Source organism: Nipponia nippon, unplaced genomic scaffold (assembly GCF_047370975.1).
Source record: "Nipponia nippon isolate SJK-2023a ecotype South Korea unplaced genomic scaffold, ASM4737097v1 scaffold_2, whole genome shotgun sequence".
Taxonomy (NCBI): domain Eukaryota; kingdom Metazoa; phylum Chordata; class Aves; order Pelecaniformes; family Threskiornithidae; genus Nipponia; species Nipponia nippon.
In genome coordinates, this window is record NW_028262336.1 from 129,143,239 (window position 1) to 129,168,277 (window position 25,039).

General features: G+C 53.0%; 1 protein-coding gene across 3 annotated transcripts in view; it reads right to left on the minus strand.

Annotated features, from left to right (window-relative positions):
- Window positions 1-21,140: 21,140 nt before the first annotated feature.
- The window catches only part of FCHSD2 (FCH and double SH3 domains 2), a 166,431-nt gene continuing 162,532 nt past the window's right edge, over window positions 21,141-25,039 (minus strand). For all 3 annotated transcript variants that reach the window (XM_087758860.1, XM_087758858.1, XM_087758859.1), the window contains one exon: window positions 21,141-23,430. In XM_087758860.1, coding sequence (XP_087614986.1) covers window positions 23,347-23,430 — 84 coding nt within the window. In that variant the 3' untranslated portion in view covers window positions 21,141-23,346. The remainder of the gene's footprint in view (window positions 23,431-25,039) is intronic.

Here is a 25,039-nt window from a genome sequence, read left to right on the forward strand (position 1 = left end):
GCCAAACCCCGCCACGGCCCCGTTCACAGCATCACTGCACCAACGACGGTGTTTTGGGGCCCGTGTTTTTCGGCACCGCTTTGCTGCCTCATTGAGAGGCAAACCATGCAGGGAATACCAGTATGACCAGTACACCGCTGGTAAAACGCCTCTCCTTCAAACGCCCGCCCCAGCATGGCCCGTGGGGAGCAGCGGGGAGGCAGCAGCGCCTGGAGGAGCCAGCTCTCCTCTCTACCAGGGAAAGGACAATTTGCCACTAGATGTCAGTGGAGACGGTTTCCAGGGTGGGAAAAACTTCGTGTCTCTCCTCACCTCCCTCCTCCCTCTTCCCCAGGGATTCACTTGTTCAGGATTTGAGGGATGACGGAGACATCGACGAGACAGAGCCCGTCCAGAGCAGCCCACGGTCCCCTTGGCAAGGACAGCTGCCGGTGAGGGACGTGTCCCCTCTTGTCGTCACCAAACACCGTTCTCTCACTCCCGGTGCGTCCAGCCATTGCGCCCTGCCCTCACCCAACCCCTTCCCCTCTCTCTGGGCCTGTCCGAGCTTGGCTGTCCCTCACCCTCCACCCTTCCACCTCTCTCCCCACCCTCTGCAGAGAGCGATGATCTCTCCAGAGAGAAGGGACACAGCAGGACAGGCTGTCCCTCATGCCTGTCCCTCTTTCCTGCTCCGGTTGTGCCCGCTGTCCTCTGCTCCCACTCTCTCCGCTCGCTCTCAGGCTGCCAAAACACCCTCTCTCCTGTCATCTCCATGTTGCTCAAGTTCCAGTTACTGTCCATGGACTCCAACAGTGCTGTTCTCACTGGGAACCTCCTCTTAGCCAAAATTAGGAGCCACAGCTCCATTGATCTCTTCCTGATCTCTCTCCCAGGGACTGAGGAGCTGGAGCCAGGTTGACCACAGGTGGATTTGGGGGGCACTGGGCGCCCAGGGCTCGGACTGGGCAGATGGAAATACCTGCTTAGGCACTCTGTGATCTGGTGCTCCTCTCCATCTGCATCCCCGGACACAATGAGACAAAGCCAGCTCACATCCAGATGGCAGAAGAGGTGCTGGTCCCTTCCTAGTGCTGTATAAATTGTCACCAACGCTTCATCCAAGCCTGTCTCTGCAACGAATTGGCCTGGGTGTAAGGCACCCTGATTTCTGTCCCCCCATCTAAGCCTGCAGGTTGCCCCGCACCGTGCTTTCTGCACCGACCCCGCGGAGGGACGCACCGAGCCTCGTCCTCCGGAGGAGCTGCTGGGCTGCAGGGAGCTGGGGCGAGCTGCAGGGGAGTTTAGGATGGTGCCCAGGATTTAAAGCAGGTAGGAAAAGGGGACGGGGAAGCCACCCTATGAGGAGATACTAAAGCCAACAGGCCAGGGATGTACCTTGAGCACCCCTAATCCATCTGGATGGACCATGGGACGGACCAACATGGCGTTTCTGCGCTGGACACAAACAAGCGTGAGTGCCCATGTGCCCTTTCCCCAGCCCATCACTGAGACACGAGCTGAGCAGGAGAAACCTCAGCTCCGAGGAAAGCTTTCCTTTTTTCTCCCAGCATGGTGCGGTATCGCGTTTTCCCAGGCAGCAAAGAGCCTTAGAGGAGCTCCCCTCTTTCCTCCCTCACCCTGCCCCTTCCTCCTCCCCTCCCTGGCCCATCCCGCTGTTTCTGGAGCCCGGCTGTCAACCAGCTCCCAGAAACCATCCAACACAAACACAGATATATTTTGGGGGAGGTTATTTAAAGCCCTGCTCGTTTCCCTGCTCCAGCCCAGCTCCACAGCAGCCTGTGAGGACCAAGGAGAGGGCAGCAAACTGCAGCAAGGGGATGGGGATGGGGCCAGGCAGGAACATCTTGCTCAAAAGCCCAGGAAGGCGGGCGGGTTCGGGGTGGCACTTGGGGAACCCACGGCCCCAGCACCGTGCCAAGTTGAGGGGACATCTGCGTTTGAGGTCCTCACCCCAGGGTAACGCCAGCCCATCAGACACTGGCTTTGGAGCAGCGGCCAGGAGCTGAGGATGTCTCCGTGCAGGGATCCGAGCCCAAGACCCTATTAACCAGGGTCTCAAACAATTTTTAAGGAAAGATTCTCCTAACCCGCACAAAACCCACTCTGTTTGCTGGTTTCCAGTTTGGGACCATAATACTTCCAGAGCAGGAAGTATCTGCCCAAGATCATCTTTTTTTTAGGCTGAGTTTACCCAGGAGGGGCTCAACCAATATATTTCTGGATCATATATAGCCAGGGAAAGGCACATGAGCAAAAAGCCTGGCCCTGACGTGCATTGCCTTTTCCATGCCCTATTAAGGAGAAACTATGTGTTGTGTCAGCATTTCAGGGTCAGCATTGACAACCGGAGCCGGGGTCAAGCTGCACCCTGGTACAAACCAGGGCCCTCGGTGGCGTTAGGCAGCAAGGGAATGTCCCCTTTCCCCCCAGGCATGGCCTGGCTAAGCCAGCGGGCTCCGAGCCGTGGCCTTCACAGCCGGGAACATTTCAGTCCCTTCCACAAATAGCAACATCGGATTCCTCCCTCAGCTCCAGCCATCCCCATCCGCAGCCCAAGCCAGCCAGCGCGGCTCCCAGAGATACGTGGTGATGCTCCGAGATGCCGTTTGCAGCCAAATGGGGATGGATTCACCTCTGCTCCATCCCTCCCGATATGGAGGCTGGCAGCATCCCGGAAAAGCCGTGACGTGCCTGCACCCCTCACCCCGGAGAGCTCAAATATGGTCCAGCAAATCAAAGGGTGGCTTCCCAGCCCCCACGAGGCCAGGACTGGATCTGGATCAGGCCCGGGACTATCCGTAAACCCCACAGCCTCGCTCTACTGCTGAGGACCTGGGTTTATTCCCCGTAGGCCACGACGACGATGCGGCCACCGGCTCCGGCTCCGGTCATAACCCTGGCTCCCAGGCACAGGGTGGGCACCCTTGACATCCCGCCTGGCCCCAACTGGCATTAAACCCCCGCCGCAGCCCCCGCTCTGCCACGCAGCACTCGGATCGCCTCTTGCGCTTGCAAAACGGCTTCCCTTTCGCAGCCACGGGCAGGAGCAAAGGCAGGGGATGGATGGGAGGGACGTTACCCCGGGACGTGGTGTTTGACGGCGCCAGGACCCCCCGTGCCCCCGCCGAGGGCCCCTCGCAGGTGCCGGGGGGTTAGCGGCAGGTTTCCTCGCTGCAGGGGAAGCCGGCTTGGAGCAGGTTCGGGAATCGGGAGCTGTCCTGCCTCCCCCCAGCTCCTTTCATTGCCCAGACAGCGACATGGTTTATGGCAGCCAAAGGCCATTGAACAGGCTCAATTAAGCCAGCATCCCCGCGTTTTCTCCCCGGGAACCTGGCTCCTGTTCAGAGCATCCAGGAGGGGCTGGCAGCCCTTCGCAGTGAAGGGGCCAGGACAGCCGGCAGCTTTCCCAGCTCGCAGGCACGCTGGATTTTGGGATACCCCATGCTTTCCTTGGGCGATGGCGAAAGGTGGCATTGGGAACAAATGTCCCCAGCTGCCATTGCTGCTGCTGCTGCTTTCACGCAGCTCAGCAAGGCCGGTGCTGCAGGGAGATCCTGTGGGCAGCCAAGGACCGTGCTGGCTCTACGAAAAAGCATCAGGGAATAGCCTTGGGGTCATCAAAACGGCACCCGGACGGATCGGTAGGGCAGAAGCACGGGGCCTGCCCCTTCCCACTGCGCCGAGACTGCCATTCCCCCGCGGCACGGGGCAGCCACGGCCCCAGCCGGCCTCTTCCACCTGCGCTCACGGAGCGAGATGCAAACTGAATTTCGCGACAGGGAGGCAAGGTAAAACCTCGTCCCTGTGACCCCTTGTGCTCAGACACCTGCGGGATTTCAGGTTACGAGCTGGGTCCCCGGCACCTCTCTGGCTGTGCCTCGGGAGCCTGTTTCTTCCCATTCCTCTCCCTGCAAAACCACGCTGTGGCACAGTCCTTGGGGCCACGCTACGGGGGGATTTCGACAGCCTCAGCAGAGACCTTGCCTCTGTCCGCGGCAGACCCCAAAAGAGCCCCTCGAGAGCGAGTCCTCGCTATGGACGCTCTTCCAACCTCTGCCTCTGAGGAGGTATCTCCTTCCCCCAAAAGCTTTTTGGGGTGTTGGAGGGATGGCACCCCTGCCCCTAAAATCACCCCTTTCACAGCAGCTGAGCTTGTCTGCTTGCAGCTGCGGGGACGGAGCTGGTGATAAAGGAAAGGGCGGCTGCTTGGAAGGATCCATCTGGATATAAATTTATCGACTGAGGCCGATAGATGGTCTCTAACAGACGGGCTCCCCGTTGCCGGCTGTTACCCAGCGGGACGGTGTACTACAACCCTGTGCTGTCAGGGCAGACGCTCCTGGACCTGCTAGGCTGGCCCGACGGCCAGTACGGGGCTCACCAGACCCCAGTCACCTGCAGGCCTGGGGAACGGCAAGGAGGAGCTGCGGAGGACCAAGATGGCCTCTACAAGGAAAAACTCTGATGGTCACTATTACAGGACCAAACTTTTTATTACAAACCAAAACTTTTAAAGGAGGAAAAGAAAAAAAAGGAATTACGCCAGTCAGCTCCCGACCACATTTCTCAGCAGCGAGGAAGCTCTCCTGGGGTGGTCCCAAGGGAGAACGTCTGCTATGGGAAACGGAGCAGGAACCTCCGGCCAAGCCGAGGCCCCGCTGCGGGCCGGGAGCTGTGTCGCGGCAGCCCAGTGCCACCAGGACCAGAGGAGGGAGGCAGGATCACGTATACAAGAAGCCAAGGGCAGAAGCTCTCTTCGCCTCCCTAACGGAGCCTGCCAAGCAGCCTTCTCATGGAGTGTTTCATTGCGAAAGGAGCCATTCCCCTGAAACAGAGTAATTTGAGCACGAGCAATCCGAAATACCTCCTCGGAGGAATATCTGTTCAGACGCATAATTCAGCCTTGTTCTGCCCAGCCGGGACGAGGGCCGGGTGCCAGGACAGGGCACGAGACCCACCAGCCTGAGGCACCTACGCAACCTCGTGTCCATAGGATGCTGCTGTCTCCACGTGGCCTGTGAGCGGTCCCCAAACCGGGCCATCGCCGTCCTCAGAGGGACAGGCTGCCTGCCCCACGCTCCCGAGAGCCTAACCCCCATCCGAAGCTCCCAGGCGACGCCAAGAAACAAACCCAAGGTCAATGCTCCAAGTTAAACCTACATCCCACCACCCTTTTGGACAGGACCTGGAGGCCTAGAAAAGAAAACCATCCAAATCGCCATCCCTACAACCGGTAATTTCATCCGACGCACCACAGAGTTAAGGCATTTTCCCAGCAAGTAGCTGTGGAAAATAAAACCGATGGAGAAGATGAGATAGTTTGTATTAAATGAACGGAGACAGGTCCTGGAAAGCAGAGATGTGATGAATTGCAAGCACCAGTTGTAAAGCATTTGTAAAGTCTCACTCAGATGGGAGTTTTATTGCAAGAGCCGGAGTATTATGGTTTATTGCTGCAGTTGGAGCAGCTGCTACTGTTGGAGTTGAATTGCCGTGTTTGTTAAAAATCCCCTCACCGCGTTACTCACAACTCTCCGGCAGCTCTGGAAAAGTTCCTGAGAAACGTGTCCTGCCCCATGGAGCCGGGTGCCTCACGGGGAGCCCCAGCCCTGCTCCAGCGAGCCCCCTTCCCGCGCGGAGCAGACGTCGGAGCGGGGCGAGATGGAGTGGAAACACGAGCGGGAGGAGCGGGAGTCAGGGCCATGTTTACGGGCCGTTTGGAAACATTTCACACCCAGGAGGACTTACTGTTTCTTGGCTTGGCAAGACCACGGGGGACTAAGTCCAGCAGTGGAAGGTGGAGCAATCCTGCAGCGCAGGGAGGGGAAAGGGTGCCGTATTTCCAGGAGAGATGGCATTCGGCTGCCCCAGTCCCATCTCCTTCCCTGCAGCCGGCTAAAGGAACCCAAGAGCAGGATTGAAATGGGCAGAAACAGCTCAGGTCTACGCTAAGGAGGAATAACCGTGGTCTGGTGAAATACGGCTCCGGAAACGTGGGCGTGAATCTCCAGGAGGAGACTTCACACACGTGTGAGAACAGGGTGGAAGTTTTCAAGCGACAAGGCTTGAAAAACAAAATCCCTAAACTTACAAATGGGCAAAAGTCAAAGTTCTGCACCAGAAATTTTCTGGACTTCATCTGTAAATCGCAGCCATCGCTGAGCCGTTACCGAAACGCCGAAGTCCAACCCACCAGCCTGACTCGATCGCAACCCTGGCCCATTCCCTCCGTTAACCCCGATAAGTTGTTGGCAGCGTTTTAGCGGCTGTTCACAAACGGATCCATCGCTCTGACGCTTTCCTTTGGGCATCTGCCCTGGTAAACAAGGTTTTGCTTTGCTGCCTGGATTCACTTAAGGGACTTTAAGCACATTAGTAAATAATTTATACTTCCTTTAAAACGAGGAAATGAAATAAGGACGCTCGGTCTGCTATTTAGCTGGAAATTGTTCGGCTCTTTACTATTTAATGAACCAACTGGCTGCTAACAGAGGTCATTCCAGCAGCTCACGCCCCGGCCCTACGGCTCTGTGCAAGGTACGTAAATTGAAACTTTAATGGGCATTTCGAGGCGAGCGCTTTGCCCTGGTAGTATCACTTGAAACCCATCAGCTTAAGTAAGTGATTCTTAATCAGCTTTCAAGCTCCAGGAAATAAGCAGAGGGCAGGAGGTGGCCGTTTTCCCCTGCGTACCGTGTTTTACGATGATTTATGGGTGCATCTGTATCAGACGCACGGAGATAAGGCTGGTGGTAAAGGCCATTACCTCTTCCATGCGCCCCCCAAAACGGCAGCTCGCGGTTTAACCGCTCGCCGTGGTTATGTGACACGGGAGGACGCGGAGAACCCGGGAGAGCTCAGGGCTCCATCGAGACGGACGTGGGTGTGCATACCTGGAGCGTGCACTCAGTATGGGGAGAAAGCAGGGAAAAAGGGGTTTGCTTTTTCTCTTCTGGCCTGAGAACGAGGAACAGCGCTGGGGCTCCACGCCCCAGGCTGGCACGGATCCCACAGGAGGCATTTTTGCTGCTTTATATTGAAAAAAGTGGAGAGTGGGAAAGTGCTGCGGTGCCAAGTTTCAAACTCCTCAGTTCACAGAATCACAGAATCGTTAAGGTTGGAAAAGACCCTTAAGATCGTCGAGTCCAACCGTTAACCCAGCGCTGCCAAGCCCACCCCTAAACCATGTCCCCAAGCACCACATCTCCCCGGCTTTTAAATCCCTCCAGGGATGGGGACTCAGCCCCTGCCCTGGGCAGCCTGGGCCAGGGCCTGACAGCCCTTTGGGGAAGAAGGTTTTCCCAATACCCAACCCAAACCTGCCCTGGCGCAGCTTGAGGCCGCTCCCTCTTGTCCCATCGCTTGTTCCTGGGGAGCAGAGACCGACCCCCCCCGGCTCCAGCCTCCTTTCAGGCAGTTGCAGAGAGCGATGAGGGCTCCCCTCAGCCTCCTCTTCTCCAGGCTGAGCCCCCCCAGCTCCCCCAGCCGCTCCTCCCCAGCCTTGGGCTCCAGCCCCTGCCCCAGCCTCGCTGCCCTGCTCTGGCCACGCTCCAGCCCCTCCATGGCCGCCTTGGGGTGAGGGGCCCAGCGCTGAGCACAGCATTCGAGGGGCGGCCTCACCAGTGCCCAGCACAGGGGGACCATCCCGGCCCTGCTCCTGCTGGCCACACCATTCCTGACACAGGCCAGGATGCCACTGGCCCTCTTGGCCACCTGGGCACACTGCTGGCTCATGTTCAGCGGCTGTCGACCAACACCCCCAGGTCCCTTTCTGCCACGCAGCTCCCAGCCGCTGCCACTGCTTTTTGCCCTAGCCCTCGGCAGCACGCGGTGCCTGCTCTCACCGGTGTCATCTGGAGCACGGGGCTGCTGCCCCGAGGGACGGTCGTGCCTCATTACCTCGCCTGGACAAAGCCTCTCCAGCTGATGGAGATCTCAGCCATGGCGGTGCCGAGCCGATGAGGGCTCTCCCTGCTGCCACTGTGTTTCTCCCGCTATTTCTTCATGCGGCTTTTGATTTTCTGCTAGGAAGGCGGTCCTCGAGGGAAGCAATACTAATGCCCCAAGGCACGGCGTGAAAAAACACAGCCTGAAACCTCGATGTGCCTTCTCCCCACTGTGCTGCTACCTGCAGCCTCAGGCTCCTTTCTGTGCTAGGCAATGAGCTGATTAAAAGCAATAGTGACAGCAGGAGAAATACAGCGCCAGAAAATTACACCCCTTTTGTATTTTTTCACAAAGACGTCGCGCCGTGTTGGAGGCTGACTGCTGAGGAGCTTTCCCTCCTGCCAGCAAACATTTCCTAAGGGTCCAGAGGCCCAGGCACGGTGGTGGGATCGCCGGGTGCTGCGCACAAGCGCCTGCCCTCTTGTGCAGGTGTGGAGAGGAACGGGTGGCTGATGTCTCCGATGCACTTGCGGGCACGCAGGTCTCTCTCTCCTGGGCTCTGAGCGGTGGCACGGTGTTTTCCACACCCTCCTACGAGGGATATGTCACTTATTTCACTGTCGTGAAAGGGGACGGGTGAGAGAAGAGCACACACGGAACGGCAGCGGTTCAGCGGAAGAGAGGATACAGGTGCCTTATCCAACGCACCGATGTTTCGCTCCCACGTGCACCCCAGCACCGACCGCCATCACCTCAGCCCATATTACCCCCTTTTTCTCCCCAACAGGAATCGTGCTCCGGTTGTTCCTAAATGCCAGCAGCCATACGGCCTAATGCAAATCCCTGTCTCTGCTGTTCTCCACCCAAAAGTTTGGGAAACAGTGTGTAAGAGCACAGCTTTATAAATACACTTTTAAAATACCTTCCCTCGCCCATGCTTCTGGTAATGGAAAATGCCAGCGCTGGCCCCAGCTCCAACCGGAGAATCGCAGGATGCCCACGGACATCCCACGCTGGCGCTGCGTCCCTTGGGGATGGATCACGAGCCCACCCCGGTTCTGGGCCCAGCGCGTGGCACCGGCGAGCAGAGCCGCGGCAGGCGGCTCAGGGGCGTCCGTGCCAACGTGAACCCCATCGCTACCGCAGGCATCAGGTGGGAGCGCGAATATCAGGTTCGGAGTGGTTTAACTGGACTCTTTTTTTCTCTTTTTAGTGCAAAACAAAGCGGCTGGCACAGACCTGCAGAGCTGCTTCTCCGAGGAGCGCAGGATCCAACGGGTTTCTCCACCTGGCTTCCTCCCGCGTAGCTGCCCTCGGTGTTGTTCAGGCAACCCCGGCTGTGGCAACGGTCAAACGGTGGCTGAGGACCCGGCAGCGCTGCTATAGGTGCCATAGGGCCTGGTCCAATCCTTCCCTCCTTTACCTGCTGTGCTGCAGCCTGCAGCCCTCCACGGGCAGCTTCTGCAGCAGCCGCTGGGCCGGGGCTGCAGCGTAGCACCCTGCCGCACTCGCGTCTGTGAAATCCTCGCTGGCCACGGACTCACAAAAACCTTCCCAATTTTCACACTATTACGGTCGAGTGACAGATCCCCGAATAAAACTACAGCCGTATCAACAGCCTGCCTATAACGAGGCCATCAAACAGCAGACACTGAAGCTGGGTGACATGAAGTTGGCCAAACTCAAACAATTTAACCGCCAGTTCGGTCTCTCTGTGACATGAAACACCTACGCTCAACGCTGCCCTCGTCTCTGGAGCAGGCACGCAGCCACCTTCCAGAGGACGTGCTGCTTAAGAACGTGAAATCTGTCGTGTTGCGGAGTGATGGAGATTTTGGGGGTTTTTATGGGAGCCTGGGGATTTGGAGGATGTAGGATTTTCCCTGCTTGGGGGAACGAGGAGCAGTGCTCATCCCAGCCTGACGGCGATACAGTGAACGACAGCAAAGCTGATGGTGAAAGATTCCAGTAACAGCAAGGCCTGAAAGGGCCAGGAATCAGCAACGTTTGCTCTGTCTCCGAGACACGGCACTTCTCCGTGGAGCCGTCCATCCAGGAGAATGACACCCACAACGCATTTTGAGGGAACCGGAGGCAAGTACCGGTGAAGCGACTTGACAAGGCCGCAGCAGGCGTCAGCAGAATCATAGAATCACAGAATCGTTAAGGTTGGAAAAGACCTTGAAGATCATCGAGTCCAACCGTTAACCCAGCACTGCCAAGCCCACCACTAAACCATGTCCCCAAGCACCACATCTCCCCGGCTTTTCAATCCCTCCAGGGACGGGGACTCAGCCCCTGCCCTGGGCAGCCTGGGCCAGGGCCTGACAGCCCTTTGGGGAAGAAGTTTTTCCTAATACCCAACCCAAACCTGCCCTGGCGCAGCTTGAGGCCGTTCCCTCTCGTCCCATCGCTTGTTCCTGGGGAGAAGAGACCGACCCCCCCGGCTCCAGCCTCCTTTCAGGCCGTTGCAGAGAGCGATGAGGGCTCCCCTCAGCCTCCTCTTCTCCAGGCTGAGCACCCCCAGCTCCCCCAGCCGCTCCTCGTAAGACTTGTGCTCTAAAAGGCAGGTCTCCATGCCCTTGGTCCCAGGGCTGCACCTCAAAAGATTTCAGCTGTGTCGCCTCGCTGTTTAGGCCAGGGGAAGCAAAACTACTTTGCAATGCAGAGAATGAAGATGAAGGCATCAAAAAGGCAGCATCCGTGCTTTTAATCCAACACCAGGGCTCCTCGGGGAGGCTTTCCGATCCCGCGCTGGCTGACCTCCATCCTGCGGTTCCTTCTAATGGCCGCTGGCAAGAGGACAGACTGAGCGCTAATGGGGCAAAAAGCTCCCCGAGGTCCCATCGCCAGCTGAGGCTCGGGGTCCGAGCCCGTCCTTCACCCTCCGTACATCTGATCCGTGTAACTCGTGGTTTGCCAGCCCCCCGGCTCGGCAACAGCCCCGGGTCGGGCAGTGGCGGCGGGCAGGGAGGCTTCGGGCTCGGGACCGGCGGTGCGGCAGCAGAGCGGGAGCTGTTGGTGAGCGGCCTGGCAATAACCTGGTTGTTGCTTTGCCCTGCTCCCGCAGACAATTCTCCCCCCCCAAGAAACAGCAAGAGAGCAGCAGTGATAAAACGGCTGTTAGCCTAAGCACAAGGTTATTTTCCAGGACATTAACCAGAGTCCTCGGAAGCCGGCTTGCAAAAGACCCACGAAGAGCGAAAAGACACCTGACCGGAATGCGAAAGCAGAGCCGCAAACTTAACACCTTTTTTTTTTTAATCTTTTAAAAATAGCTTTAAAGAAAGGGTGAGCTCAAACCAGCGTTAGCAGTTTGAGTGGCTATTTGCTTTAGAAAACGAGCAGTTTCAGCAAAAATATCAGATGACTGCCATCCAGAGAGCTCTTGTTTTCAGTATCTCAGCTATTCACAACTCTAAATAAAACATTCAAGCCGCAATACAACACAACTGTTTTGCGGGGGCTAATAAATAAATGAAAAGTATTTACCAAGCCTGCTTTTCTGGAGGAATAATACCCCTACCATCCTAGAATTATCTCCATCTACGTCTGGCCAGGCCTTCAAATCAATAGATCGTCTCCTCGTCCTCGGCTTAGCTCAGTCAGATCATTTCAAAAGCCGCGGCAGCAGTTCCCCGCTCTTAGTCCTAACAGCTCTGCCATGAATTAAGACGAGATCCCCCTTGTTATCCGCGAACAATCGCACCCTGCCAGCGTCCTCGGGTAACAATTTGCGCTGACCTCGACAAGAATTTGCGGTAGTCTGAGAATCGGCTGCGACGCGGGTTTCCTTTCCAGGAACACGGACTGCCTGGCATTCGGTCTTCTCCCACCCAGCGTGGCTCTCTACTGCAAGAGCCGGGATGCGGTAACGTCGGTTGAGGGAAGCAGCGCTGATTTACGGTGCAGGGAGACCTGGCCTTGCAAAGGCGACGGCAATCAAAAGCCGACTGGTGCGAGACATTTGAGAGACGAGAGCTGGGTTAAAGGAGGTCAGAACAGATTTACTGATGTACCTCTCGGTCCAGCCACCTCTCGCCTCCGCTGCAGTCCCTCAAATGTCACTCTGAGCGAAGAATTCGGCGCTCCCTCGTTCAGTCTTAAAACCACGCAGCTCCTGGGGCTGTGTCCTGCACTGCAGTGGGCTTCTGCTTCGGATCTGTGCAGGCTTTTCACCAGGGGGATGCTCGAAACATGGCATTTCTGTTCTGCTCGGAAGTCTAACACGTCAAAAATACATATTTATAAAGTTTAATATTTGGAATTAAATTTCTGTGAAAACTCTGGCAAAAAAAAACCACTTGTTTTGGAAAAAACGGAGGCAGATGGAGTGAATCCTGGATGCCATGACTCAAAAGAGACCCTTGGTGAGGGAGAAGTCCCCGTTACTGGCAGGGAAGCCCAACGAGGCACCGAGGGCTTCTTGGCTCTGCAGACGGCTGGTCCTTGTCTCTACGTGCTGTTCATGGGCTTCTGCTGCTGTCGTGTTCCTTGACCCTGCTAGGAAGGACCGGGAGTCCCCAAGGGGACAGCAGCATCGGTGGGGACTTGGGGGGTTGCGAGCCTCAGATCTGTGGGGAGACACAACTTCCCAGCAACGCTCACCAGGGTCTGGGGCAATCCTCTCCCACATTTCCATGCAACTGACTGAAGCAGTGAGGCGTCCTGGTTTAGCTACGGCTACAGATTTTTAAAAGATTTTGCCAAACCAGCATTTCCTAACGAAATCTGCTTCATGAGAAAAATTTTTAATGGTTTTCCCAGTTTGCTTTGTTGTTTCAGAAACAAGACCCTGCCCAGGGTCCACCAAGACAAAGCTGAACCAGCCGCGTTCGTCGCTGCTGAACCAGCCACAACCTCCAGCGCAGAGCCCAGGCCAGCCTTCCCTCGCCGCGCTGCTGGCAAGGGGACGTGCAAAACCCGATTTGGCGTGTTAGAGCGACACAGACAGACAAAACCCAGCCTGCTCCTACAGAACTTAACCCGTCAAAGCATTTGGGACACATCCGAGCTGGCAGAGGGAGTTTAGCTGGATCAGCGCTCCATCGTACGGGGCCACGGCGTTCTTGAATTAGCACAAGGTGCCCTAAAGCTGGATTTACTCTTGTCACCGAACCGTGGCCTCAGAAAGCCTCCTGCCGCTTTCACGCCTTAACAAGTGATTATTATCTGGCTTAGTCTCAGCTCTGCTGGCTCAAGCACCCCAAGAGGAGTGCCCGGATCCTTTCACCGACGTTCCTGGGAAGTCCAAGCGCTCGCTGCTTCCCTCTTAAGTGGTTGAGTCCCCCTCCCTGGAGGTATTTAAAGAACGGATGGATGTGGTGCTCAAGGACATGGTATAGATGGACTTGGCAGTGATAGGTTAACAGTTGGACTCGATGATCTTAAGGGTCTTTTCCAACCTTAACGATTCTGTGATCCTATGATTCTGTCACCCTTCCAAGCTCTGCCAAAAGGAGCTTCCCTCTGCAGAGCCTTTCTCTTCTGAACGTGCTGGCTGGTCGAGCGCTGCCGAGCAGCCCTGCTCTGCCGCCCCGCCAGTCGTCTCCCACCGTTACCGGCGTTCTCGGGAACGGCGCGCGTTCTTCAGCCACAGTCCCCTCTGTCTCTTCCCCTGCTGCCATGCGGAGCAGCCCTTCCTCCTTCTTAAGGAGCAGCAATCATTTCTGTCATCTCATTCCCAAGAAAAATGCCAATTCTGTTTTAAAATCAACGCTGCTCGCTCCGCAGCAACACCTGCGGCGATAAACCAAGGGAGCGCAAACAGAAAACCGCACAACACAATCGCACCTCGCTTCTCAGAAACCAAGATATTCTTACGAAGGAGGACGTGAAATGAATATATTTTTTAAAAACCTTACTTTTAAATGATCGGCCTCTCACGTCTCTTCATGCAAGTTCACTCAGCAAGTTCATCGGAGGTCGCTGCTGTTTTCCACCCGCACTCGATGCCTGCAGACCGAGCACCCTCATTTCACCAGTCCCCTCTCTTAAGCGGGAAGGAGGCCCCAGCCTGAGAAAAATTAATTAGTGTCGTAATTTGCCCGGGACACAGAGGTGAAGCCGAATTTGGCCCACTCCGCAGGATTCAGCTGAGTAAAAAAGACAAATAGCTGTGCTATGGGATTTAAAAAAGCCGCTGTCAGCATTCCCAATGCAACTAGACCTGGGAATTCATTCGTCTTTCAATAAACAATGGAAAAAGGAGAAACAATTACAGCAGACAAAACTAATTACACCAAAGCAGAAGCATACCTCACAGCAATTGCTCCTCAATCTGCGTTAAAAAAGAAAAATCTAAACCAAACCCACTCCGTTAAAAAAAAAGAAAGGTAAAAATTCAGGAGCGGAATAAAACCAATTTCAAAATAGAAGGGTACTTCATCACCCAGCTCGATCATGCACGGATTTATCTTTGTAAAGATACATCTTTGTAAAGATAAATCTTCAGGTGATGCCGGCACCGCTCTGCAAACAGGACGCAGGGGCATGGAGAATTTGTCCAGGGAGGCTGCTGTCGGAGCGGGGAGCAGAACTGAGCTCCCCGCTCCTCAATCCAATCCTTTACCGCGACCGCCGCTTCCCCAACCAGGCCCGTTCCTCGTTCCTCTCGCTCACGCCACAGCCGCGACCGCTTTCGTGCCGATCAGTAACGCTGCTCCGTCAGCCCAACCTCTTCCAAAGCATCCCGTTAATCTTGTTTCTGTCCTCACCGCAAATTCAGAAGGCAAGGTAAAACAGTACGTTCTCACGCAGCAAAATCCCGCGGGTCGGATTTTAACCGCGTTATCTCCAGAGGCGTTCTCAGCTGGGTGAAGACGCACAGGCGTATGGGCGATCCAAGCCTGAGCAGCACGCTCTCTCCCAGTAAGCACCCAGAAGAGGACCTGGAGTCTTCTCCATCTGCGGGTACCTGCACGGCCTTGCTCTGCACCCAAGCGCGTTTTTGGCTGAAATGATCTGTTTAGGTGTGAGAAGAACTGGAGTAGCTGGGGAAACCATCTGTGGAGCTCGGCGGGCAGATTCGGGGTTGAACAGCTTCTTAGGCTGGATATTAGGAAAAACTTCTTCCCCAAAGGGCTGTCAGGCCCTGGCCCAGGCTGCCCAGGGCAGGGGCTGAGTCCCCATCCCTGGAGGGATTGAAAAGCCGGGGAGATGTGGTGCTTGGGGACATGGTTTAGTGGTGGCCTTGGCAGCGCTGGGTTAACGGTTGGACTCGATGCTCTCAAAGGTCTTTTCCACCCTAAACAATTCTGTGATTCTACACTTTCGTAGCAAAGATGAAGGACGAAAAAGGCAAGCTTAACCATCGCTCCTGTTCTTCACAGCAAACAGCAGGTGACCCAGGAGAATATTTAAGAGATTTTCATGTGCTTACATTTTTGTTGGGTGAAATGATGTAAGAGAATCCAAAGCCTTCTGTGAAGCCCGTTTAATCCTTGGCCACTGCCCAGGCTGTCAAGCAGCGGGGACAGGAGCAGTGAGAGCTTTCGTGAGAGGCGATGGCTGCTCAATAGAGCGAGATGGAGATGGAGATCGCCGGGCCCGTTTCCTCCACCGTCCCCCCTTCAGATACCAGCTGTGAAATTCAGAAGACAGCAAAAGAGGGTTTTAAACAAAGTGGCGGAAGAATCGCTGCTTAACACATTCGCGATAGGCCAAGAGGCTGGAAAATTGATTGCAGGGAGCAAACTTGAAATGGGAAAAGGAGGAGGAACGAGATCGGGCTGCAAACTGAGCTGGCAGGCATCGCAACGTACCTCGTTCACTGGTGATGTGGTCTGGACTCCGGATCTGAAAACCTCCGCAAGCCATTCCCTACGCACAAAGCAGCCAGTCTCTACAGTATGTGTTTTTTTCCGAAGCGTTTTTGGGAACAGAAACAAGGCCGTGTCAGAACATTGTTCTTTATGGCTCGTTCAGGAGGTACAATCTGAAGCCTCCATCCTGTAACCCGATTTCTGAGTCCCTGTGGCGACTGCACAGAGCTGCTCTGTGCCGGACCCACGCGACTCCAGACCAGCTGAAGCAGCAATCTGGGATCCACAGACAACACGAAGTCCACAGCGCTCGCTTTCTGAAAGGTTTCTGGCCGATTTAAATCTCTTCTTCGCAAGGGGTGCACACAGAGGAGTACAGAGAAAGAAGTTTTCAGGCTGGAGAAGAGAAGGCTGAGGGGGATCTCATCAATGTCTATAAGTACCTGAAGGGAGGGTGCCAAGCGGCTGACCCGCTTGGTGGGTGAGGGGAAGGCTGTGGATGTTGTCTACTTGGACTTCAGTAAGGCCTTTGACACTGTCTCCCACAGCATTCTCCTGGAGAAGCTGGCTGCTCACGGCTTGGATGGGTGCACTCTGTGCTGGCTTAAAAACTGCCTGGACGGCCGAGCCCAGAGAGTGGTGGTGAATGGAGTCAAATCCAGTTGGCGCCCGGTCACCAGTGGTGTCCCCAGGGCTCAGCACTGGGGCCAGTTCTGCTTAATGTCTTTGTCAATGGTCTGCACGAGGGGATCGAGGGCACCCTCAGCCAGTTTGCAGAGGACACCAAGTCAGGCGGGAGCGTTGATCTGCTGGGGGGCAGGGAGGCTCTGCAGAGGGCCCTGGCCAGGCTGGGTCGATGGGCCCAGGCACTGGGTGAGGGTCAGCAAGGCTCAGGGCCGGGTCCTGCACTGGGGGCACAACAACCCCAGGCACCGCTGCAGGCGTGGGGAGGAGCGGCTGGGAGCTGCCCGGCGGGAAAGGGCCTGGGGGTGCTGGTCCACAGCCGCTGAACATGAGCCAGCAGTGTGCCCAGGTGGCCAAGAGGGCCAGCGGCATCCTGGCTTGTATCAGGACTAGTGTGGCCAGCAGGAGCAGGGCAGGGATGGTCCCCCTGTGCTGGGCACTGGGGAGGCCGCCCCTCGAATGCTGTGCTCAGCGCTGGGCCCCTCACCCCAAGGCGGCCATGGAGGGGCTGGAGCGTGGCCAGAGCAGGGCAGCGAGGCTGGGGCAGGGGCTGGAGCCCAAGGCTGGGGAGGAGCGGCTGGGGGAGCTGGGGGGGCTCAGCCTGGAGAAGAGGAGGCTGAGGGGAGCCCTCATCGCTCTCTGCAACGGCCTGAAAGGAGGCTGGAGCCGGGGGGGTCGGTCTCTTCTCCCCAGGAACAAGCGATGGGACGAGAGGGAACGGCCTCAAGCTGCGCCAGGGCAGGTTTGGGTTGGGTATTGGGAAAAACTTCTTCCCCAAAGGGCTGTCAGGCCCTGGCCCAGGCTGCCCAGGGCAGGGGCTGAGTCCCCGTCCCTGGGGGGATTTAAAAGCTGGGGAGATGTGGTGCTTGGGGACATGGTTTAGTGGTGGGCTTGGCAGTGCTGGGTTAACAGTTGGACTTGATGATCTTAAGGGTCTTTTCCAACCTTAACGATTCGGTGATTCTGTGATTCTAAGAGGACGGAGCCAGGCTCTTCCCAGGGTGCCCAGTGCCAGGACCAGAGGCACAGGGGGTTCCCTCTGAACATCAGGAGACACCTTTTCCCTGCGAGGGTGACCAAGCACTGGCACAGGTTGCCCAGAGAGGCTGTGGAGTCTCCATCCTTGCAGATATTCAAATCCCATCTGGGCACGGTCCTGGGCAAGCGGCTCAGGACCAGATGACCTCAGAGGTCCCTCCCAACCTCAACCGATCTGCGATTCTGCGATCCTTTTCCAGACGACAACCTCATCAGCTTTCAAAGCAGCGCCATACACTCAGACAGAAAACTTGGCGACGGCTGTACACAAGAAATAGTTTTAATAATTTACTAGGAGATAGTTTTTTTCACTCAGCCCGTCTCAGTTTTATCCCCCGTTGGGCCTGTGGTATGTGATATAAACTAAATCGTGATCTGCTACAGATAAAAGAAATTCCAGGGTGTATTTTTGAGCCGGGGGTGGGGAGGGCTGAGGTTTCCCTTGGGATGTAGAGCGCATTCCAGCATGCGAAACGACAGCCTGGCGACCTGCTGCCTCCTCTGCCTGCCGCTCTTCTCCAGCTTGCGTAGGGAAGTACAGCTGTAATACGATTGTACCGACTCCGCACGCGAACGCTGCCGTATTGAAATGGTGAGCGACTGCACTGGTACTTAAGCAAACCCGTTATCATCCTCCTCTCCTTGCTGCGAGCAGAGGGGTGGTTATTCAGCGCACGGCTGCCGTCTGTTCCAGTTCAACTCTGCTAACCACAGAGATTTCTTACCTTCCCCAGTCCAGCCCCGGTATCACTGCAGTGCTTTTATTTTCTGGATGAAATGACCTGCAATGCAGAGGCTCACTTGCTACAGCGATCCTTCTACCAGATCTGGAATCCTCAGTCCCGCCAGCTAATGCCTGGAGTAGGAAACTACTTGGTATAGTAAGCACGTCAGCATTTTCCTAGCTGCATTTTGTTATTGGCTCATTTGCTGCATCCCTGACTTCAGTTAAATTTTCTCTCCTTTTATCCCTCACTTTCTCCATCCTTGAACCGAGGTCTCAATACGCCCGATCTCACCTCTTGAAGAGAGCCAGCCCAAAGGAGGACAGACGGGGACAGCGTACTTCCCCCCATCCCTCCCATCATTTTTACGTAGGGCAGCGGATCTGCGAACGGAGAAGACGTGGGGAGACAGGGCTCCTTCCACGGCAGCAGCATCTCCCCTCCCAAGCTTCCTGGGAGGCTGAACACAAGGAAAGGCTGAGGAAGGCAGATCTCCTGCTCCTCCTGCCTCGGCCGTGCTGAGGTTTGCAGGTTATTCATTCCAGGGACCTTGCTGGAAGAGCAAGCAGGAAAAAAGTGCAAGTTGCAGAGTAGCCAGTCCTCCATGTTATAGGCAGAGAAGCAAAAGGTCCTTTATTTGGAGAGGAGGGTGGGGGTTTTGTTCTCCTTTTTAAGTACTGCTAACAGTGACAGATACTTGTGCTACATGGGAAAGAGAACTCGCCCACGTGCCTGGGTTTCTTTTAATATTTCCGTGAAACAAACAAAAAGAAGCCCTGGCACAATTAATTCGTAGTAAGGTACATTACATCATTTACCCCTATCACTTCTGTCCAGTCTCAGTCTCATTATCCTTTTTGAAAATCTGGGAACCAGAGCTGTCAGAGGAAAACCCGGCTCCAACAGAGACAGCGAGGGGCCTGCTGCCGACTTCCAGAGACCAACACTTCAACTGCTGCGCTGGGCAAGATCCACATAGAATCACAGAATTGTTAAAGTTGGAAAAGACCCTTAAGATCATCGAGTCCAACCGTTAACCCAGCACTGCCAAGCCCACCACTAAACCATGTCCCCAAGCACCACATCTCCCCGGCTTTTCAATCCCCCCAGGGATGGGGACTCAGCCCCTGCCCTGGGCAGCCTGGGCCAGGGCCTGACAGCCCTTTGGGGAAGAAGTTTTCCCTAATATCCAACCCAAACCTGCCCTGGCGCAGCTTGAGGCCGTTCCCTCTCGTCCCATCGCTTGTTCCTGGGGAGAAGAGACCGACCCCCCCGGCTCCAGCCTCCTTTCAGGCCGTTGCAGAGAGCGATGAGGGCTCCCCTCAGCCTCCTCTTCTCCAGGCTGAGCCCCCCCAGCTCCCCCAGCCGCTCCTCCCCAGCCTTGGGCTCCAGCCCCTGCCCCAGCCTCGCTGCCCTGCTCTGGCCACGCTCCAGCCCCTCCATGGCCGCCTTGGGGTGAGGGGCCCAGCGCTGAGCACAGCATTCGAGGGGCGGCCTCCCCAGTGCCCAGCACAGGGGGACCATCCCTGCCCTGCTCCTGCTGGCCACGCCGTTCCTGATACAAGCCAGGATGCCACTGGCCCTCTTGGCCACCTGGGCACACTGCTGGCTCATGTTCAGCGGCTGTCGACCAACACATATTGCTCTTCTAAATATCCCAAGCAGAATATATAACCATGGAGCCTTTGTTTTTACTCAGCACCATTTTTTGCCTCATAACGGCTGCTGCGTGCTGTTAAACCGCAGCCATCTCCCGCTTGCAGGGAAACAGCGGCACCGGGGGCCTGCCGCTCAGTTGGGAAAGCACTTCAGGGTGAAGAGATTTTCATGGAAATAAATTATGCTCGTGTTAACGCCCGCCCGATGCAATCACAGCACACCTGCTGAACGGGCATTATCTGCTGGGTTTGTTTTGTCACAGCGCAGCTTTTAAGGAAGGGGGAAGGAGAAAAAGTAGAGGGATGAAGGCGGGCTGTTAAAAAATGGAAGAAATGAAAAGTGGCATCACCGGTGGATTTGAGGATTAACATCACGTATAAGCGATACTGACGGTGAAAAGAACCGCAAGCAAAGAGGTTTGTGTGTGGTGCAGCAAGGAAAGGAGAGATGCGACGAGCAAGAAGCTAAAAGAAAAGGACAAAGCGGTCAAAGCAGCAAGCGAGAACAATAATTTTTGGAGGAGCATCGTGAATGCATATAAAAAGCAGGGGAAGATGGGATTTCTCAAAGGAAGAGGCTGCAGGAGCTCAGGGGAAAAGTGATGAAAGCCTGTGTAACCGTTCTGTGTGAACAGTGGAAATGAAAGATTAAAGACCGAACCCAACGCCGCAGCAATGCCCAGAGGCCGACGGCGCTGGAGCCCGACTGCAGCGCGCTGCGTTCAAACAGGGGAAACCGGTCTCGACTCCAAAGAGCTGAAAGCAAAACCGGGGAGGAGATGAGCGGGCAGAGCTCACGTATCTCTCGGCACCTAACGCGGAAAGCACTCTCCTTCGAGAAAGTGCAGCTAGCCAAGGAAGGAGCTGGCCACCGGCCGGTGGCTTCCCAGCACCAGTAAGGAAATGGAACGGGGAAACCCAGAGCGTAAAGGGCTCCTAAAGCTCGAGAGGTTTGGGAGGCAGTGGAAATGCTCCTCACACAATCGGGCAAATCAACAGGACAATCACACTGAAGAGTTATTATCAATCACTCTCTCTTGCTTTCTTTATGCAATTATCCTAATTGCCCAAAGGCTATTAAGCAATTATTTTGATAACTGGAGCTTTGTTACTGGCTCTCCATTTTTGGCATAATTTTGCTCCTCATACAAATACGACCTTAAAGCGATATTGAAAGATCACTTTAAGTATGTGCCTAAGTGTTTTCCTGAGCAGGAGATTCGAATTTCTGTGTAAAAGCAGAAACCATAAAAACGATACCCAAGAAAATTTACATTTTTATCCCCAAACGTCAGGTTCGCTCTCAGTCACAGATCTACGCCCAAAGCAAACGACATTTTGCCACAGGCATAGCGGTGTCCGTACCAAGGCAACGTCATGGATTTAGTTCCACTTTTTTATTATTCAACTTTTTATACATAATAAATACAAACTTTTTACAGCCAATATAAAGAAAGCATTTGCACCTATGCTTTCAGTGTACTGACGCTGTACACGATGATACGTCCAATACATGCCCTGTATGAAGAAATCATAGTTAAAAAGGAGGCATATTTTTACAACTTTTCTTCTTTTTTTTTTTTTTTTTTAAATAAAATTAGCAGCTCTTACAGAAAATATTTTAAAATACAACTAAAGAGACTTTAAATAACACCTTCTGAATTTTGAAAGTCCAGGTATGAAGGACACAGAAAAACTGGCCAAAGAAATTGAACGTGAACGTTATGGCAATACTTGCTTTTCTTCTGCATTGTGAAGCTTTCAAAATTTTTGCAAACAGTTAACTCTTTCTTAAAAACTTTTTTTTTTTTTTTTTTTAAACTTAAGAATAAGTTTGATAAACACATAAAAAGACCTCAAACAGATCAACAGGACAAGAGGTGCAAAAGAAATGAACAATATGGAAAAGACTTCACTGGAGAGTCACTGATTTCCTAACCGATCCGTGAATTGTTTTCTTCCAACAGCCCCACTCTTGGTTCAAGATCCCACTGGGAAAGGAGATTGGCAAACACGAATGTCTCGGAGACCCAGCCTGGGTTGGGATTTACAAGTATGTGCAAAGTTTATGATAAAATCTTGTTAGATGATTTTTTTTTTTTTTTTGTAAATGCAGCCTCAAAAAAATAGCCCTTGTTAGTAAACTAAAGGTAGAAAACTTACTGGCTTAGAAAAAAAAAATGAAGACATAAGAGCGCATTCAACAGAACCCATGTAACAGCTCAGAAAACGCAACCTTGTGATGCCTTTTAACCGAAGCTTTGATCTGATGGAGATTGCTGAAAATAATTCAGTAAGCACACAAAGAAAACCTGTTTTCATCCATTTTTTCCCTTTCCTCTGACCATTTCTCTCCATGTTAAACCTCGGAATATCCTCTGCTCTTTCCGCTCCAACAACAACAACAAAGTTTCCTTTTCAGAGATGTCCGACTGAAAATGAGTTTTGAAATTCTTTTACTCTCTGTTTCTTGCCGAAGAGTGATTTGAGACCGTGGGCTTGCCCACAAAGGCGGCCTGAAGGCTCCGCAGAAACCGGAGCTTCTCCCGGCTCTCTGGCTTTGGCTGGTTCCCGGGCTTCGCATGGGACAATGCTACAGGACCATCCAATGCAAAAACTAAATAATGCATGTAAATACTCTAAATGTAACTTCTAACTCTAGCCAGATGTTCTGATGACAAAGATATACTGCTAACGTTGGATAATAAAGTACACGGCAATAACTGGGATAAGAGTGACCCAAATACTTTAAAAAAAAAACACAACCAAAACCCCCAAAATCTGCTAAGAAAAAAATGAAGCTCAATTTCCAGATCTAGACAAAATCTCACTTACTTTTCTACCAGTTGGTTTATGCTATGGAACAAGATGTTGCTACTAATTCAGCACCTCCATATTACTCTATTACTAAATGTACTGCATAAATATTAATACAAAGAACATTTAGTTCTGTTTAACTGTTAATTATTGAAGAGGTGTGCATTAATGCAATTAACGCCATATGATCTGCATCAGTTTTCCTTATCTATAAGATTCTTTTCCTGTTTCTTCCTTTCTGCAAGGGGATTCAAGAGGAGCCAGCCTCTCCGTATACTTATTTTTCAGTTCCCTTTTTCATTCCGCAAGATCTGATTAATACCTAATCAGACAAGTAATGCTACTTGAAGAATTGACAATCTTTAACACATTCCTATGGCAACAGTAATATACTGTACTAATGCACGTGGTCGCGGTATGCTATGACTAAGTTGCATGAACGAGGCTCTTTCCTCAGCCTCCGTATAAAAATTGACCGTCTTCAGCCAAGAGAGAAACCTGCTCCAAGGCAACCCTCTGCTCGCTGTTTGGCCCGTCTCGGTTTGTGCTAAGAGAGGAAGAATGATGTCTATAAATCAAAACAAACAAACAAAAAAAGGCACAAAATAGTCATGACTGTGGGAAGGAATCCACCATGTCACTGCCACATAAAATCCTCCCTATCTCTTGCTCTATTAAAAGTCTTCATCATGCAAAGGTGCCTAAAAACGAGATTGACCAAATACCGCGTTTGGTCTTGATTGTAGCACTACTACTTAACTAGTCCGACCATTACACCAGAGTAATTTCCACGTCCTCTATCTTCTCTGTTGTCCGGCGATGATGCTGTGTAGGAGGTGGTGGAGCTGCTCGCACCTGAAACAGCCAGAACCAGCCTGTAACTATCAGAAAACTCAAAATTTCAGAACTTTTGTAGACTAAAACGGCAACTTTGGGCTTATACCTCAAGATGACGTAAATGTACAGATCATATATGAAGATCAACAGAACTACAGTGAGTAACCAGCTGAATTCGGGTCCAGCAGCCTCCAATTAAACCATCAAGGCTCCTGGTTGTAAAGAGTCACCACTCTCAGGTGATTCTTCTCCAGGATGACCAGCAACCACGGCAGTGTAAACACACTGAGGGAAATAACCGATCTGGTCTGGCGTACCCAGGGATAATCCGGTACGTAAACCTGGGACGGACTTTGGACTTTACATCAAATGCTGAAATCTTGCCTGGAACTTCTGAGGACTGGGAACTAGGAGAATCCCTCGTTGCACCTAAGCAGCTTCCTCGTATTTAATCAATCGCTGACCCGAACAATATACACCTGAAATCTGGTGCTATTTTTGCACTCTGCCACATCAATAAAGTTATTATTGCTCCTGATAGAGACTACCTTAACAGCATTTCATGCAGGGTTTTTATCACATGATTTCAGAATACACCAGAGTGACTTGCTATGGAAAACATGAATTGTGGAGCAATACCAGAACAAACTGCACAGTATTTTCAAACCAGGCATATTTAAAACGCAATACTAAGAGAAATCCTTTTCATTAAGGGATGACACTGTAACAGTATCTTGAAAAGTCAGTCAGTTGCGAGAAACTCATGAAGTAAATATAAATCTACAACATGGAAAAGCTGAATCAGTGTCTTTTGACAGGGGAATAAGATAGCGTGAATCTTCTCTGTTCAATACTTAAAAAACTTAACGATGCAGTCCTATCTCTGCCTTGTGCATGGCAATGAATAAGGCTAACTCACTGACTACTCGAATATACAGAATATAATTTTTGAATATCCAGAAATGCTCTTTTTCTGCAACCTCATTCATTGAGAATGCCAAGAAAACACAAATGTTACATCTTAATATGATTTGGGTTAGGACTTTGAAACCCCCAAGACTTCATTTCAAAGTTAATCCTAGGAGATGGATTTTGCAAGTTCTAAGTGATTAAATTCTTCCTTTCCCTTTCCGGCAAAATCTCTCTTTCTAGGCAGCAAAGACATCACAAAATACATAGACCTTATCATTAAGAATTTTTAATCCAAACCCCTCAAATCAAGGGGTTCGGAAGTCAGTTTAACCCGAAATGCAATGGAGTCCCAAGGACCGCATACTACATCGAACTGCTGGCAAGCAGATTTGTCTGCCGGCACACAGCGCGGCTGGCAACACAACCTCTGAGAAGGAGCAATTGTACAAACCACACGATTAAACTGTTCTGGCATTTATTCGCCACCTCTTTTTGCGTCCTCTTTAGGGGTTATTACATCTGGCAAGAACAGCAATAACCTCCCAACGCCTGAAAAGGCAGTACAAGTTTATCGACTAACATCTATTTTACTACCATTATAGATGTAATTTCCTCCCAGGTTAGATTTCATGATTCATATGCCTCGCACAGAGACGTGCAGGTATTACATCTATGAAGGCAGATACAGAAGGGCAGGTTAGATGAAGGATAGGGG